The following is an 18,805-nucleotide window of genomic DNA, read 5'->3' on the forward strand; positions in this document are numbered from 1 at the left end:
GGGGGCCTGGTGGCACCATGTGACTGAGGGGCCCAGCAAACCCTTGTAGAAATCTGGGGAGGCATGTGACCCCATGTCGGTCCCGTTCCTCCCCTCCCCTTTGCCCCCCCCCATGCATCACCTCTGGTTTTTGCCCAGCGGGGAGGAGGGTCTTGGGGCTTTAGCCCTGTGGGGTGCACCTCTCAGGGCTAGGGGCTTCAATAGGAGTGGGTCTGAAGCCCCAGCAGGCGCCTCCCACGGGGCTGAAGCCCTGGCTCTTGAACTTCTGAAGATTGTCATATGTGGCTCGGAGGGTCAGTAAGTTTGACCATCTCTGATCTATGGCGAAGTAGGTTGTTCTAGAACTGAAATAGGTCACCAGGGGCTGAGAATCCTTGACTCCCATTGGAGGATCAGGTCAGTAACTCTTGCCAGATTCTACGGTAGATAAGGGAATGGCAGACTTAAAGTTGAGACTTAATTTCTGTGGTAAGCCCCATTTTGGTTTTATTTTGATATCCCCACTAAGGAAGGCTATAATTTTTGGAATAGGAATTTTTAGTAAATTTTAGATCAGAGGTGCAGGGGGAAAAAAATACGTCATTGAAAGGTTGCCAAGTGTAGTTTTCACAACATCAGCATTCATGAGTATACTTTGAGATGCTGAAAGGTAAGCCCCAGGGAATGGGGTGTGGGGATTGGAAAGTGAGTACACGCCACAGCATTGGTGCCTGTCCCATGGGGCTGGGCCTGGCTCTGGCTCTCTGCTCTGAGTGCTGTGACCTGGAAATGTGTATAATATGGTAGAGGAGGTAACATTTGAACAAAAGCATTCCCATACTGAAACACTAATGCTCTAGTTAACATGTCTCCTATGTTGGCCTGTGCTAGATGTTTCAGAGAATGACTACTTCTCTAAAGCAGCCAGCCGTGTTATGGTCAAGGATGCAGGGAATAAGTCCAGAGCTTTCCTGCCCAAACCCCTCCCATATATGGTCAAAGAGGCACACTTGGGGCACTGGGCCCAGTGGCTTCCTCTCTGAACTGAGAGCAACAGTAGCAGAGAGATACCTCTACCACCTCGTGACGTCCTTCGTTCAACTCTGAAACTTGGCCTGTGGACCTTCTTTATTACTCACTGTATTGCTGTTCCTCTGTTACCACTGCAATTTTAGCAAGAGTGTTGAGGCTTCAGCTATCCTCCCATAGTCTCCCTGGGCACACATAGCATTTTCTACTGTCCCTTGCTTTACTCACTTCCTTCTTACTCCAGCAATTCCTTCTCCTCCCCACTTCACCCATGAGTTGTCACCCCTCAAACTACCCTAAAACTAAGTTTGTTGTTTGTTTGTTTTTGGGGGTTTTTTTGTGGTAGAGAGAAAATATATAAGCAGATACATAACAGACATGTATGCCTGCCATCAATCTGATCGTTGTGCTAGTTTGTGTCCCTTTCTGCACTTTTCATCTCTTTCTGTCTGTTGGACTGTTAAGCTCTTCAGAGCAGGGATGCATTCTTCCCACACTGTAGCCTAGCACAATATAAATGTTGATAGTTTAATTGTGCAGAAATATAGTATGGAGTGCAGGTGCTGTAATCACTTGCACATTCATCTTCTGTCATCTGATCTTTATTGTAATCAAGACCATTCATTTTTCTATGACTGAATGGTAAGCTCACCCAAAAGGTGCACAGATCCTGGAGCTATAGGACTCAAGAAGAACCAAAATAGAGTAGATAGACTCTTGTGTTATACCCAGAGGCTTCATTAACATCTTGATTAGGTTTTTGGTGATTTTCTGTGATGGCATCCTAGTTAAACTTTATGGTTTTCCTTCAGATTTATACAAAATAATTACATATGTTTTCTCCCCAGGGTAGCTTGTGAAAGTGTTTAACTTTTTTCCAGTTTGTGACAAGTACTGGGTTGTAACTGTATTCATTCCCTCTTCCTCCTCCTAGAGATATTTGTCCCAGATAAAACATTTCTGTTTACCTTCTGACATCTGATAGACTAGTTGAGCTTTTAAATGTATTGAGGTCAGATTTAAGATAGCATACTTCAAAATATTAAATATCACTATGTACCCCTGTGCTCTGTATTCATTTATCTAAAACAATTGAAATGGTTAAGCTGTAAAATTAACTAATTACTAACTTTGAATTATAAACTTAGAAACAAACGAGTCCTGCACTTTTAAGAAGTAGGAGACTAAATTCTTCTCTCTGTAGTTTTATATTATGTCCATCACCACAGTGTCTGAGCATCTTGGGGTAGAAAAATCAAGTATGGTGATGTATCCGTGGTATTGTCCTCTTTGTCTCTCATTCCCGTGTTCTGGTGGTAGTGGTTGTTACTTTATCTTAATTATTTTTAATGGTAAACAATTCCATAGCAGGGCAAGAAGTTCAATGGGCTGCAACAACTGGGGGACAGGGTGGTGGTAAAGGGGGGCTGTAATGAGTGTCACTTAAAGAATTTTGGATTTCTGTAGAATCTCTGTGATGTCATACAGCTATAGAGAATTTTCTAGAAGTATAAAAGCAGGAAAATGAAGAGCTGATTACACAAAAATGACAATGGAACATGTAATTGATTAAAAATTGTATTCAACAAATGGGTGGCTGCTTAAAAGAATAAGTAGACCTATATAAACTCACGGTTTCTAGTTAGGACAGTTTCTTCAGTTGTCCACTTTGGTTTCTATCAAAGGCTTTAAATAGTCCATGTTTGGCTGTACTTGTATGTGAAATGAGCTTTTTTTGATGTGTGCTAAGATGTGACTTGATGGGTAAATGTATTAATGAGTAAAATTCATTTGTGAAGCTCAATGTTAAATGCTGTTTTGAGAAGTACATACATTGTGCTATGAAAAATATAGAAAATGTATGCTAACTAGTGAAAGGTAGCAGTTATAGCCTAACAGGAAATGCTATTTATGGCTTTATTGTTGAAAGCAAGCAACACCCCCTATTTTTTCTTCTAATGTGTAGCTTGGTAAGTAATAACATTAAGAGTTTTAAAATTTTTCACTTGACATTTTCTGACATACCTCCCAAGAGGAAAAATGTGTGTAGTTCTAATTCTTTTTGTGAAGAGGAAGAAAACCTTTAGAAATGAACTACAAGGAACTTTGTGTTTAGTCAGTACCTGCTGGTGGATTAGTTGATGTTTTTTGTTAATACGTGGTCTAGCCACTGAGTGTCTCAGTTCTTCTTGTATGGAAGAAACTCACTTCGTAGCCAGTACTGGTGAAAAGTTATTCTTCTTCTTAAAGATTTAAAGACAAACATTTTGTTAAAGCAAATTAACCTTCTTCCATCAAAGAAATATTATGTGCCTCCCTTATGCCATTTCTGGGAAATATATAAACAAATGGATATTATACTTTGTTTTTCCATTGACTTGGCAATGTTTTAGAAAAGTAAATTTGAGAGAGAAGCTCCTTAGTAAAAAGTATGCCTTTTGGTTACTTAGTGTACTTCATTCAATTTAACACCAATTTATAAGGCTTCACTGAAAGTTTGTGTGACTAATCCATACTGAGCTGTATTAGAAACTGGTACGGTCATATGAAAGCTTAAACTCTTAAGATAAAGATGTAATGGACCTGACTTTTTTCAAATTGGGTCTTCAATTTGTGGGGGGCAGTTTTGCATCTGTAGTGAACTGTCCTTATTTTTCTTTTTACTTGCCATCAGTTGCCAGGAAAAAGCATAAATGAACTAGACTTTTCCCAAAGCCCTGTTAAATAACTGTGTACTTCTGCATCTTCCATCATTATTGGCTGTCAACACTTATGTATGTTCAGGTTTCCTACCACATGTAATGTGACAATGTAGCAAGTACTAGATTGTGGTTTTGCTGACGAATTAGGCAGGAATGTACTAATGAGAATGGAAGGCTTCTATTTTACTCAGATGACTGGCGAGGGGGAGGAACAGCTGACGGTGTGACAGTTGTACAATAATGCCGTATATGATGATTTACATACAGTTTGTCAAAATATATTCTTTCTGTGTGTGGCAATGGTTCTCTGTAGTTAATATTTTCAATTCATTATGCCTAGGTACTGCAAGGGTCTCTCTACAGGGGATGATTCTACATGCGTTTGCTGCAATTCTTAAGCATAGTCGGGTGAGTTAAGGTTGAACTTCTGTCCTTAACTCAGAATTTTCTTGCTTTTTATGGGTTTTAAGTTATTCCAATTACACATTTATATTAATACATATAGGTCCAAATTTTCGAAAGAGATTAGGGATTTTGTTTGCTCAAACTGAGACACCTAAAAGGGGCCGGACTTTCAGAAAGTTCTGAGTACACACGCTTTGAAAATTCATAAGGTCCCTGGAGTGAGCTTCAGATTTGCCTTCCCCCCTGCCCCGACATCAGTAGTCACTTCTGAAAATTTGGGCAATAGACTATAACATGGCCACCTTTTTTGAAATTTGTGTTTGTATAAATAAGTAATGATTGTGTTATCTGCAGGAACAGTGAGAAGTTCAAGCTAATCTCAAAGCAGGTTATAATGTAATCAGTTCAGCAAAATGGCAAATTCAGAATAATACATGAAACACCACTTTTTTGTTTCAGAGCAGTTATGAGACCACAATGTCTGCTTATAAAGAAAGGTTAATTACATTAACAGAGAGGTCAGCTGCATTACCATGTTTGTATATGGATGAATTTGCCATTTTGCCAAACTAATTGTATTTTATCTTGTCTTTAAATTAGCCAGCATACCTTCTCCTATTTCTTCTTAACAAACAGCGCAGTCAGCACAGATTTATGTAAATGGGTCTAACATTTCAAGAAATCCTGTGATTTATTCTTAGTTCAAGTACAAATGCACTAAAACAATGTTATAGGCACAATTTAAAACAACAAATGCAAGAGTTCAAACTGAAACTGCCCCTTAATTTGCCCATTATGCTTAAGCATTGCAGTACTTTGCCAGCTCACATGAGACTTCTCTGCAGACCCTAGGCACAATGTGCTAAGGACAGGATTTAGTCTTAAAGTGTTCTAAATGTAAGTTGCCAGAACCTTATTTAACTGACAGCTATGCTTACTTCCTTTTACCTTGATTATTCACTGATGCCACAAGTTAATTTTTGTAACTTCATTATTGCTTTTATGTTAAAGGAATTGGGATTGGATATTAGGAGTCCTACCGAATTAGTGACAGATATCTAACCTACTATGTTTATTCTTTACCTGGTATATAACAAATACTTTTTGGAGCTTAAATATCTCAATATTTGGTTACACCAATATCACAGAGTTTATTTTAAACTTCTAATTGAAAGGCTGTGTTGCTCCATTTGTATTCTGTTAATGCACAAAGATGGGCTTAGTGTAGTATGGTGTGATAGACTCTGAAAACAGATTATGTAGAATGTTAACAGGGAGAAAATGTTGCTGTGAAGGAATATTAACTTCAAACTCTTCTTTCAAAAGGATTTTTGGACCCTGAAAAGAAACTTTTTTCTCATCGGATATTGTCAAGAGATGAATGTATTGATCCATTTTCTAAAACGGGGAATCTTAGGTATGTATGGGGGTGCGAAACGTCTTAATAAATAATTCAGCAGAGGAAATGAGGGCAGAATGTTGGGAACATAAGTATTAAAGGGAGAAATTGTCTTTATCCCTTCTGTACCCCATAAATCTGTACCTTCACAGAGAGTAATAAAACTGAGAAGTGCGAGCTGATGCTTATAGGCTTCATCTACTCAATGCTTCAGTGGGTGTTACACCCTGTAATGTTCAAGCAAGATAATTTAGACTCTCACATTCAGTGATAACCTCTGTTTTCAGATGTTTTATGCCTGCAGATAATTGCAACTCAGGGCAAGTCTACACTACAGCGCAACATCATCATAGCTGCACCGAAGCAGCTGCGCTCTTGTAGCGCATCTGGTGAAGATGTGCTTTGCCATCGGCATAATTACTCCACCTTCTTGAGAAGCGTAAGCTATGTCTGCGGGAGAGCATCTGGACAGTGTGGACAGCACGAAACTTGTGTCACTTGCGGGGAAGTAGGGGACTTTTTCACACCCCTAGGCGACATAAGTTAGATCAATTTAAGTGATAGTGTAGACTGGCCCTACATTTTTTCCCTCTGTGGTTTGCAGGCAACCAGTGTTATTTTATTTCATTTTGTGGTTCATTTCATAATATAATTTGTGCGTTTTTATATTGTAGAAATTTAAGCCAAGATTTTTCAAAATAGTAGCCTAAAGATAGACTCTTAAATCTGTATTTAGGTACTTACATGGCCTGACTTTGCTGGGTCCGCATCACTTTTGAGTTTCATTGATGATCAGCACTTTTGAAAAATTACACTTCAGTGCTTAATTTAAGCTCCTTAACCCATATTTTAGGCTCCAATTTTTGGCAATCTTGGCCTTTTGTCTGTGTAAAACATAGGATTGCCTGATATTTAATAATAGCCATATTGGAGCTGTTATGGGGAGGGGAGGATTCCTCACCGCAAATCATACATTTTTTTTCTTATCCTGGGTATATTTTTGGATCTATTCTGAGTATTCTCCTGTCAGGTTTATACTAAGACTTCTTGTTTAGAGGTAATCTTTGTGGAATGAATAAGTGTGACCAAGTTACTATATAGGATATTGTTTAGGTAAAAGAACCTAGACTGAAATTCCGTGTAATACACTATGTATACTCAAATTTAAACTTTGGGAGGGCTCATATTTTTGACCACTAGAACCAAAGGGGACAAATAAATGTAATTGCCATTTTTTTTAAGACTTTTGTGTAACTCACTTGAAAAATTCTTTCTAATAATTGTTCATAAAACTTTTTAAAACCACAAAAAGATGATTGGTAGAGTAACCAGTAAGAAGAGCTGCAGACTGTATGATAACTGTTACAGGTAAATGAATGGACTCATCTAGAATCCTAATAAATATGTTGATTTTTCAGAAATCATTCATGTTTTAATTCCTTTAACACACACAACTAACCAGAATGTCAACCCAGAGTGTTTTAAATAGTAATCTTAAGACAATAAAAACAAGGTTTTTTTTGTTTTTTGTTTTTTTAGAAATCTCTTCCCATGTGGTGACTCTATGGTTTGCATTATTGATGACCGAGAAGATGTTTGGAAGTTTGCACCCAATTTGATAACTGTAAAGAAATATGTATACTTTCAGGGTATAGGCGATATTAATGCACCACCTGGATCAAGGGAAACTCAGATGAAAAAAAAGGGTAATTCCATTTTACTTATTTTACTTTTGGAGCAGCAGTTGACTAGCAAACCAAAACCATGCTAACAAAGTGTTGTCTAAAACAAAAAACTAATAGTGGGGTTTCAATGTCTACCAAACTCATCCATTTTGCATTTGACAGAATTTTATTTTCCGCAATCTGTAAACAGTGGAAGAACAGATGCTATAGCAGTGGTTTTCACCTGAGAAAATGGGTCTGAAAAGGTGATGACTGGGTAGGCCAATATATCCAGGATTTATTGAAACTCATAGAAGTAGCTGGAAAGGAACCTACTTTATTTACAGTTGAGTATTTTGGAGAGAAGCTTTCATTTTAGGATAGTTCGTATTTTTCTGTACATGTTTAGTTCCTGTTGAGCCTGTTTACTGTTCTTTTGCCATTGTTATCATCTAGAAATGAATTCAGTTCTATGTTAATTTTAGTCTAGTAATGTTTCATGTGGTTAAAAAGTATAAGAATGGAATGAATAGCCTGACAGTCTGCTTCTCAAAATATAGAATGAGATCAGCATGCTGTAGTGGCAATAGTGGTTACCAAGGGGCAGTCAAGTCACATGTATGCCTTTTTATGAACAATGTGGTCATCTCTGCTAAGAATGGCCTTGGCTATTCCTGCCAAGAATATTAACTGCATTTGTCTGCTGCTTGTCAGCTGCCTAAAAAACCTGTCTAAAAGCTATTTATGGAGTAATCCTTTTCCTGCATATGAAGCACACTGCTCTCGTTTGTTGCATCTCACTAGTGCCTTCTTAAAGGGTTTGATCAACATATTTTGATGGTAGTAAAATATATTTTTCAATTTCTAAAGCATTTTTCTTGGTTGTGTATTCAATCAGTTCTGAAAACAGACTGTAGAAAAAATATGGGCAGAACTTGTAAGTTCATAAAGAGGATGATCTTATGGCTAATACTCTGGATTGGGACTCTGGAAAAAGCTCTGACCTTTGGCACATCGTGTGTCATCTAAATGGGAATGATACTTCCTTACCTAATAAGATAAAGCATTAAGTTTTGTGAGGCAGACAAATAATATGATGATGAGGGCAACATAAACTGGGATTTTCAAGAGGCTTAGGCACCCCACTTCTATTACGTTTAAATAGGAGTTGAGTGTCTATAAATCTCTTAAACCCTTTGAAAATCCCAACTGAGAGTATTCTGATCCATAGATATGTTTAGCTGTAGATTGAACTCATTTAATTTATGGAGGAAAGGAATGATGAGTTTCTGAAAGCATAATTGAAAGCTCATCTACTTGGAAGGATAAAAGAGGGAAACTTCATCTTATTTTTTGTGTGTGTTTGTTCAGTAAATCATTCTTCAAAAACAACTGAACCATCTGATCCTGCAGTGGTAACAGCAAAAGATTCTGAAGAATCAAAGAATATTTCGAGTGTGGAAGAACAAAGTAATGGTCTTAGGAAATCTACAAAAGAGATATGTACTACAAATGGTAGTAACTTTATGAGCAGCGAAACTTCTAACTTGGGGTTGAATTCCAATGACAAATTAAATGTTAGAGACTCCTTAAGTGATACCATTGATCATAAAACAAATGCTGCCGTCATTGATTCAACAAGTGTTAAGGAGTCTCAGATTTCTTCAGAACAAGATGATAGGACAGTTACAGAGAAGCAGCAGACCCAAGACAAGCCAACAAATAACTTGGACTTTGAATTGTCTAGTGACAGTGAAAGTGACAGTGGATTAGATGCTAAGAAGTCGTCGTCCTCTTCTGCCTCAGATAGTGAAAGTGAGGGAAAGAGAAGCTGGAAAAAATCAAAGCAGCCTGTACAAGCTGAAAATTTGCAGCAAGAATGTTGCACTGATGTGAGTGGGGGAAAGGATGGTCAAGTGAACCATTCTGGGGAGGTGACGGCTCCACCTAGTGTATACCCTCATGGCAAGACAGTTGATCTTGAAATGCAAGAAGAAAGCGAACAGGATAGCCTTTGTGATCTGGGAAATGGGTGTGCAGACAAGAAAGAAGCAGAGACAGAGTCCCAAAATAGCGAGCAGTCTGGGATTACAATGGGTGAGTCTTTAGATCAGAGCATGGAAGAAGAGGAAGAAGAAGACACAGATGAAGATGACCATTTAATATACCTCGAAGAGATCCTTGTTCGGGTGCACACTGATTATTATACTAAGTATGATAAATACCTGAAAAAGGAGATCAATGAAATTCCAGACATAAGAAAAATAGTACCAGAATTGAAAAGCAAGGTATTGGCAGATGTTACCATAATATTTAGTGGACTCTATCCAACAAATTTCCCCATAGAAAGAACCCGAGAGCATTATCATGCTACAGCACTTGGAGCTAAAATTATAAAGAACCTAGTACTGAATGCTGATGATCCCAACAAGGCAACCCATCTGATTGCAGCAAGGGGAGGTAAGTAGGTGAAATTTATCAGTTTTCTGTTAATGAAAATATTGTTTTCATTCATGATTTTATTTACACAAAAAGTTGGCTGAAGACTTGGAAAGGTTAAATATGGGCCTTGATCTACTTGCCATCTTTAATGTTGATTTAAATTATGGGGGAAAGTAGCTTAAAGGTTTACTGCAAATCATTTTTTAAAAGGTCTTGTATCCTTTTTGCTTCCTTAGGTTTAAGAATTTTTTTAAATTGGTTTTTCTTTTAAAAACAAACATTCATCAAATCTGGTCTGTCTTGGTCTTGCGTGTGTCAGATGGGAAGTGTATTGCTAGCTTTTACTCTTTGATGAAAGGGGGGAAGGTGCTGATTATTCAACGAAGATGTTGTTCTAAAATTATCAATGTCAAGTATTTAACTGAAATAGGTGTAACTGAAAAGAAACAAGTGATAAGCAGTCTTGACTTAAAGTTCTCCTCTCACTTGCTCAACTTTCATAAAAATAAAAACACTTTTTAAGTCCTCTTTATAAACCATGAACAAGCAAACTAAGAACACGAGTCCAGTTTTGTCACCTTTGATTTCTTTTCCTAGCCTGCCTACTTTCTTACAAGATTAGAATATATGCAAAAATAAACATTAATTTCATTTCAAAGGATTACAATATAAAAACATCATAGTATATTTTTGTTAGCGTGGTGAAGCTTTTTTCACCCAAATCTATAACTTCAGTGCAAGCTCATAATATCCTTTCCACTTTAATCGTCTGACCAATTCAGTCTTCCATCTTTTTTCTTGAAAAAGAAATATTTTTTCATATTCATCATGAGTTCTGCACTGAATATTGAAAACAATGGTAATTTCTAGGTTCCCAAACTTTGATTTGTAGCACATCATGGCAAAGAACATTTTTGATGAACTTGGTTTCAGTGGTTTAAAAACTGTTTGGCTAGATGAATGGTGACTAAGCCCCTGTCTTCACTGCCAGAAAAGCGGGTGTTGTTACAGTGGGATAACTAGCTTGGATTAACAATCTCATTGTAAAATCCTAATGGAGACATGGCACAGGTAGCTTTTACTGTGATATAGCCAGGTAAGATATCAGTGGGCAAGGTGTGTTTGTAATGTTGATCTTGGCTAGCTAGGTTGTGGTAAAAGCTACTTGTGCCTCACCTCCACCTCACTTTTACAGTGAGATACATAACCCGCGTTACTTATCACACCTTTTAATACATACCTTTCTTAGCTGTGAAGACATAGCCAAAGTGTCCAGATTGGGAACCATTTTAGATTGAGTGGAGTTGGGGACTTCCAGTGCTTGCAGGTGTGCTAGTTGGGACTGTGCATTCATATAATTCTCATTTTGTGAATGTGTTTGGTGTATGCTTCTGAAAACTTGGGTCACAGTATTTCATGACCCCTTGGGCTCTGCTGCAGTTGCTGTTGAGCAGATCTTAGTCTGAGAATTGCGCTGATATCAATGCAACTCCATCATAAGAATTAAGCTCAAAATGTGAGTCACATTCCATTGGAAATGTAAAGGGCTTGAGTATTTTAGTCATAAAAATCACTAAATTGATCTCTTATGTGTTTCTTCAGGGTTTTCTATTCCAAATTACAAAATGCCTCAAAGGGGCTTTGCCTCTTATGGCCACTAATCTGTTTGTTTGTTTTTTTGCATAAAAACAATAATCCTGAATTTATGACCAAAATATTTCCATGACAGATTCTCTCAAGATAATTACACACTTACATTTGCAGTATGATAAAGAAGCTGGAGCAAGGGGAAAATAATGCTTGAATGTTTAAGTATTGAGGAAAGAATACAGGAACTTAGCATAAGAACTTGATTTTTGTGTTTATTCTTGTCTCTTCTCAGGTGGTGCAAAGTAAAAGCTCAGTGCACTATTTTAGGAACACCTAGTTTTGCAAGGCTATATAAAAGTTTCATAATATACATATTCTACCTTGTTTGCCTTGCTGTTCCATAAATAGGAAGGGAAACTGACAATCCAGTTTTCTGGAAAAAGTCCTTGTGTATTTAGTTATCTAATTTGTAGACCTAGGTATAAAAACTTGTTCTGCAGGGCTGTTGTGCATATCCAAAAATATTTGTAATAAATTTAAATTGGCATTCTATTGTTTAACAGTGCAATTAAAACCGCAAGTAATTGTGACTATTTTTTAATCTCGTGATTAATTGTGATTTTTTTAAAATCATTTGACAACCTTAATTTTAAATGAAAACTTCAAGTCTGCAGAAATAGATGGCTTGTGTCCCCTCACTCACCAAGAAGAGCTTCCCTTTTCCAGTAGTGAGTGGATATTTTTAATCTCCTCTGATTTTGATATGAGGATCTAGATCTCCAGGCTCTCACTCAATAACGTAATTTAAAAGGCAAAAAAACCCCAAACCAGCTAAATTTATTTTGACTATGTTGGTGGTTTCCGTTATTTTGCTCTCAATATTTCACTTACCACAAAGAGTAAACACTTGGTATTGCTTACAAATTAGTACTGCAAACTGTGTGTTTTATTTGGCCTTTTTGCATGCCTTTGGTGACTTTAGCCTTGCAAGCTTGTAAGTAAAAACATAAGGATGGCCCCACTGGGTCAGACCAGTGATCCATCTAGAATCCTTTGACCCCCTACCGTCCCCCCAAGAATTCTAATAGATTAGTGAGGCATAATTTCCCTTTACAAAAGCTATATTGACTCTTCCCCAACATATTGTGTTCATCTGTCTAATAATTCTATTCTTCACTGTACTTTCATCCAGTTTGTCTAGTACTGAAGTTAGGTTTACCAGTATGTAGTTCCCAGAACCGCCTCTGGAGCCTTTTTTAAAAATTGCATTACATTAGCTATCATCCAGTCATGTGGGACAGAGGCTGATCTAAGCATTTGGTTACGTACCACAGTTAGCAGTTCTGCAATTTCATATTTGAGTTCCTTCAGAACTTTCGGTGAATGTCATCTGGTCCTGGTGACTTCTTATTGTTTAATTTATCAATTTGTTCCAAAACCTACTGTTACTGACACCTCAAACTGGTACAGTTCCTCAGATTTGTCACCTAAAATGAATCCTCTGCAGTGAAAACAATGTAACAAATTCATTTAGTTTCTCTGCAATCGCCTTGTCTTCCTTTGGTGCTCGTTTTGCACTGTGATCGTCCAGTGGTCCCACTGATTTCGACAGACTTCCTGCAGCTTAAAAAAATAAAATTGTTTTTGTTTTGTCTTTTTTTGTTCTTTTACTCTGCTCTTTACCCATGGTGGCATTTTGATCCTCTGACGGTTCTTTTGGTTTAGTTTGAGCCTCTATCATGGTGTTTTTAAATAGTTTCCATGCAGCTTGCAGACATTTCACCCTTATGACTGTTCCTTTTAATTTCCGTTAACTAGCTTCTTCATTTTTGTTTAGTTCAGTGCGATTGTGATGGGTTTCTTTGGTATTTTCCTCTCCTTTGAGGATGTTAAATATAATTACATTATGGTTATTACCAAACGTTTCAGTTATATGCACTTCTTGAACCAGATCCTGTGTGCCATTTAGGACTAAATCAAGAATTGCCTCTCCCCTTATGGGTTCCAGGACTAGCTGCTCCAAGAAGCAGTCATTTATGGCATCTAGAAATTTTATCTCTGCATCCCATCCAGAGGTGACATGTACCCAGTCAATATGGGAATAATTGAAATCCACCATTATTTTTGATTTTCCTGTTTTTATAGCATCTAATATCTCTGTGTGTTTCATAGTCACTGTCACCATTGTGGTCAGGTGGTTGGTAGTATATTCCTATGCTAGACTCTTATTATTCAAGCATGGAATTTCTGTCCATAGAGATTCTGTGATAGTTGGATTCATTAATGATTTTTACTATATTTGACTCTATTCTTTCTTTCACACATAGTGCCACTCTCCCACCAGTGTGACCTTCTCTGTCATTACTATGTATTTTGTACCTGGTATTACCCTCTCCCATTGATTATCTTCATTCCACCAAGTTTCTGTGATGCCTATTATATCCGTATCCTCATTTAATACTAGGCACTCAGGTTTACCTATCTTACTGTTTAAACTTCTAACGTTTGTATGCAAGCACTTATAAAATTTGTCAATATTTAGTTGTCTGCCTTCATGTGATGTAATTTAAAGTATCCAATATAACTCTCTACTTCCTTAAGTAGTCACTTTTTTAAAAAATACATTTTTGTCCCAGCTAGTTCCACCGTCATAAACACTCCAATTTTGATCAAACAAAAATATGTTCTACTTTTTGATAACCACTTTTATAGAATCTGTTTTAGCTATACAAATGTCTCTGCTTTTTAGAATGCTGAGCTTTAGATATGAATGCCCTTTTTAATCTAGTCTGTAGTCACAAATCTCTCCTTCAAAACTCTCCTTAACACTTTCCTCTGCTGTGATGCCTATAACAAATCATCCAGCCAATGCCATGGCTTGTTTGAGTGGGAGTCAGGGATAGCTGATTTCTTCCGTATGTGAGGACGGATGTTTGAGCCACTGAATTGTGCAATAGCCAGTATACCTACAAAATCTTTTAATCAATTTTCTTCTCTTCCTTCTCACTTCCCTATTGTTTGTTACACTTAGTGTATCTTATTTCAGATTAGATTATCTGGCAAAGAATAATATCCTCCTGAGTGTACATACCACACTTTGTCCAGTGAGGCTTTGATCTGTTTGGGGTAGTTGGTCACTATCAAAATGCAAATGATAAAGTTAGATTTTATTTTTTGTTTCCTTATGTACAAAATAAACTTTATGTAGTGGAGCCAAGAAAATATTTCTAAACTCTCCACAATATTGTTGCAAAAAATATATGCATCAGTTTCCAGTTCTGGTTGTTCTTGAAAGCAATTGTACAGATAACTTCTGGACGTATTTATTGTGATTTCTTTGTAAAATTGACCTCTGTGATGTAATTTTAATGCTTGTTCAAAAATATCAGTATTATTCAAGGCTAGCTGGAGAGTAAGGCACATAAGGGGTTCTCAAACTTCCTTGCACCATGACCCTCTTCTGACAACAAAAATTACTACATGGCCCCAAGAGGGGGGACAGAAACCTGTGCCCGCCCGAGCCGGCCAAAGCTGAAGTCCAAGGGCTTCAGCCCCAGGCAGGGGGCCTGTAACCTGGGTGGTGGGGCTTGGGTTTCAGCCCGTGGTCCCAGCAAGTCTAAGCCAGCTCCTGTGATCCCATTAAAATGGGGTCGCAAACCACTTTGGGGTCCCAACCCACAGTTTGAAACAGTGAAACATTTTGCGTGTTTCCTTTTTTGTTGTTTCTGAAATGTATAACTTCACTATTAACATGATTTTGTTAGGAGTGTATGGTATCTTTCTACCAAAATTAAAAAACAAAAAAACCCTGAGACTAAATAAGAACTCAATTTGCAAAACTGTTTTTTATCACAAATGTCTTTAATGACTGCACATCCTTCAATGAATCATCCACTATTGTTAGCTTAATATAAATATTAGGTTTAACTTTAGGGTTTAATTATATTAATATGCTACATCATCGTATGTGAACTGAGTATTAATGATTTGAAAACTAGTTAACAATACTGTACGTGAACACTATTGCAATAAAAATGAGCCTTCACTGTATGGAGTGTTAAGTAATAGAGAGGGTAGCTCATCTTTACAACCCAATGATCAGGAATGTAGTCCTGTGTAACCGTTTTAGCAGATTTCCATAGCAGTGGTGGGAAAGAGTTCTTACACCAAGGTAACACCATTGTACCTTTTCCCACACTACTACAGAACAATTGAGTCATACAACTTGTATGTGGCTGTGGAGTTACTTTTTCTCTCCTATGTACAGATAGTAGTGATTGTGCTAGTGATTGCCCTTTGGAGTAGAAATTCTGAACTACTGACCTAAGATTTCTAGGTGGGAACCGTGCCCTTACAGCATAGTTGGGGACACAATTACTCAGCTGTCTTCATGCCTTTTGTGCTCATTCTGTTGTGGCTGCTTACAAGCTGGTATGTGAATTTCACTAGGGCATCTGTGTTATATGTTATGGGTAACCTGTAGAAATTTTGCAGCTCTGTCTTTTCTTCAGGCAGTCCCGCCTCTTTAACATTATTTCCACATGGATACCATATGTCTTTGTCTAACAACTGTTGACAAATGTACCAAAAGACCACCTAAAGACATGTGCCTGTGGGATTTGTAGGTAATTGTGTGGCTGGTAATTAGTTTGCAGTACAATCCTGGCTCCTTACACGGAATATATGAAGTGACAAAACAAGTAATATGCTTGGAGGCATTTTGTGACCTCAAATCCATGACAATAAACCGCAACAAAGGCTCCAAGGGCGCTGGAGTGAAGTCAGAGTCTAAAACATAAATTGTGCACTTTATTACAGTAGTTGATAAGCAGATGAAGATGTAAAATGCTGGCTGGATCTTTTGTTTGGTGTCTAGTGTTTTCTTGAGACTGAGGCACAATGAGAATTTTATACATCCTTAGATTGTAAACTCTTCGGGGCAGGCACAGCCTCTACCTCTGTCTCCACAAATCTATCAAAACAGAACTCTGATCCAGATCAGGGCATGTGGGTGAAAAATAATATAAGTATCCACTCTTACACACACAGACTTTGATGTCTCCTTTTTTCAACCTGAGATAGGTGAGACATCTTGCTGTTTGCCATATAATGGCAGAGCATTAATAAGCATTTGCAGAAAACTTGAATGTTTCCTTTTAAATATACAGTGTTTCTATGCATTGTGCTGTACGGTCTGACAGCCTTTTTTTCTTTTTTGTGGACATATCTTCTGTTTGAGCTTATTTTACTACAATCAGTTTGGGTAAAGTTCAGTTTATACCAGAATTTCCATTTTAACAGGAGAAAAAGGACTGTAATAAGTGTTTTGAGTTAGAGGATCAATTCCAAATGCTTATAGTTTATGAACCACATGAATTTTTATGACAGTTTGTGATAAAATAATACAAGGTTATTTAGACTGTTTCAAAAAGTGCTGTGACTAAAATTTTTCTAGTGCTGTTTTTTCAGTTTTATTTTTAAAATGTATTAAAGCAGTCTGAGGCATGAGTTTAAATGTGAGAGATTCTTTGGCCATTTGTAGACTTTGGAAGATGTTAAACTTGTCAAATTAAAGCCTGGGCGGGAGGCCACTGGCAATTAAAGACCCATAGCATACTGTAGACAAGGCAAACGTGTGTTGGCTGATGTGTCCCAAATTATAATCTGGACCAGTTGTGAGTAAATTGTGGGAAAAGGGGCACAAGGGGTTTTTGGGTTGCATGTGAAGAAACTGGCATCCCGTGGACTCGCTACCATAATAGCAGGAGCGGGATAAAAATAGAGTGGGTATTGTGGGCCAGGAGCGGGATTAAAAAAAGAAAGTTCCCCTGTGCTGCAAACAGCGCGAACACCACCAACACCTATTCCCATTGCTTCAGCTGATCTCTGAACAAATATGAATAGGCTTGGCAGAATTGTATTTTTATCATTTTAATTTTTTAAAACTTTGAAAGACAATATTGACTATTTTTAAGCTTTTTAAAAAATTTATGTAGTTAATTTTCCACAACTGTAAAAATTCACTTGGGGGGGAGGCATCAGACCATTATATAACAACAGTGTAGGTTGAGATTCAAAGAGTTAAAACTTCATAACTATTAAAACACAAATTGTCAACATCACATGTCAAAATATATGGAGTAAATATCCTTAAATCAGACTGAGTTCTCAAGCAGTATTTTTTTCTTAGCATATTTGTAAAATTCTGTTTTTAGAAATTGCTTTTACTCTTTGTGGGTGGGTGGTGAAATTGACATTGGTTTTAAAAAATCTAATCTTTCTGCTCCTAAATATAAAATGCTTTGAGTGGCTTTCTTCACTGAGCTTTAGCTAGAAAATAAAGCTGAGCAGTTTCTTGACAGGGCTTGTCTTTGGCGATATTGGGGTAGTAGTAAATGGGACAGTGTCACCAAAATGTTTGTTCTTTTTTAAAAGCAGAATAAATTTAGTGACCTTTTCACCAATTTCATCCCAAGTTATTACCCAGTCGTCATAATTTATGACAAAGCTATGGGACTGTAGAAAGCTACATGACAAGCATTTTAATGTATCCAGTGTTGTAGCCATAGATCTGTTCCAGGATATTAGACAGACAAGGTCGGTGAGGTAATATCTTTTATTCGTTGGACCAACTTCTATTGGTGAGAGAGACGAGCTTACACAGAGCTCTTGTTCAGCTTTGGGAGTTCAGTGACATTAATTTTGTGAATGGGCCATAATAAGATTGAAGATTTAATCTGATGAGGTTCAATAAGGATAAGTGCAGGGTCCTGCACTTAGGACGGAAGAACCCAATGCACAGCTACAGACTAGGGACCGAATGGCTAGGCAGCAGTTCTGCGGAAAAGGACCTAGGGGTGACAGTGGACGAGAAGCTGGATATGAGTCAGCAGTGTGCCCTTGTTGCCAAGAAGGCCAATGGCATTTTGGGATGTATAAGTAGGGGCATAGCGAGCAGATCGAGGGACGTGATCGTTCCCCTCTATTCGACATTGGTGAGGCCTCATCTGGAGTACTGTGTCCAGTTTTGGGCCCCACACTTCAAGAAGGATGTGGATAAATTGGAGAGAGTCCAGCGAAGGGCAACAAAAATGATTAGGGGACTGGAACACATGAGTTATGAGGAGAGGCTGAGGGAGCTGGGATTGTTTAGCCTGCAGAAGAGAAGAATGAGGGGGGATTTGATAGCTGCTTTCAACTACCTGAAAGGGGGTTCCAAAGAGGATGGCTCTAGACTGTTCTCAATGGTAGCAGATGACAGAACGAGGAGTAATGGTCTCAAGTTGCAGTGGGGAAGGTTTAGATTGGATATTAGGAAAAACTTTTTCACTAAGAGGGTGGTGAAACACTGGAATGCGTTACCTAGGGAGGTGGTAGAATCTCCTTCCTTAGAGGTTTTTAAGCTCAGGCTTGACAAAGCCCTGGCTGGGATGATTTAACTGGGAATTGGTCCTGCTTTGAGCAGGGGGTTGGACTAGATGACCTTCTGGGGTCCCTTCCAACCCTGATATTCTATGATTCTATGAAGTCTAGTAACATACCAGTGGTGCTTAGAGATCAAACTGCAGTATGAACTGGAATTCTTTTACTTCCAC

The 18,805-nt window shown here is 37.8% G+C and overlaps 1 protein-coding gene across 2 annotated transcripts in view; it reads left to right on the forward strand.

Moving 5' to 3' along the window:
• The window catches only part of CTDP1 (CTD phosphatase subunit 1), a 172,855-nt gene that overhangs the window by 28,044 nt on the left and 126,006 nt on the right, over positions 1 to 18,805 (forward strand). For both annotated transcript variants that reach the window (XM_073331810.2, XM_073331809.2), the window contains 3 exons: positions 5,442 to 5,532; positions 7,054 to 7,220; positions 8,550 to 9,638. In XM_073331810.2, coding sequence (XP_073187911.1) covers positions 5,442 to 5,532; positions 7,054 to 7,220; positions 8,550 to 9,638 — 1,347 coding nt within the window. The remainder of the gene's footprint in view (positions 1 to 5,441; positions 5,533 to 7,053; positions 7,221 to 8,549; positions 9,639 to 18,805) is intronic.

Source organism: Lepidochelys kempii, chromosome 2 (genome assembly GCF_965140285.1).
Source record: "Lepidochelys kempii isolate rLepKem1 chromosome 2, rLepKem1.hap1, whole genome shotgun sequence".
Taxonomy (NCBI): Eukaryota; Metazoa; Chordata; order Testudines; family Cheloniidae; genus Lepidochelys; species Lepidochelys kempii.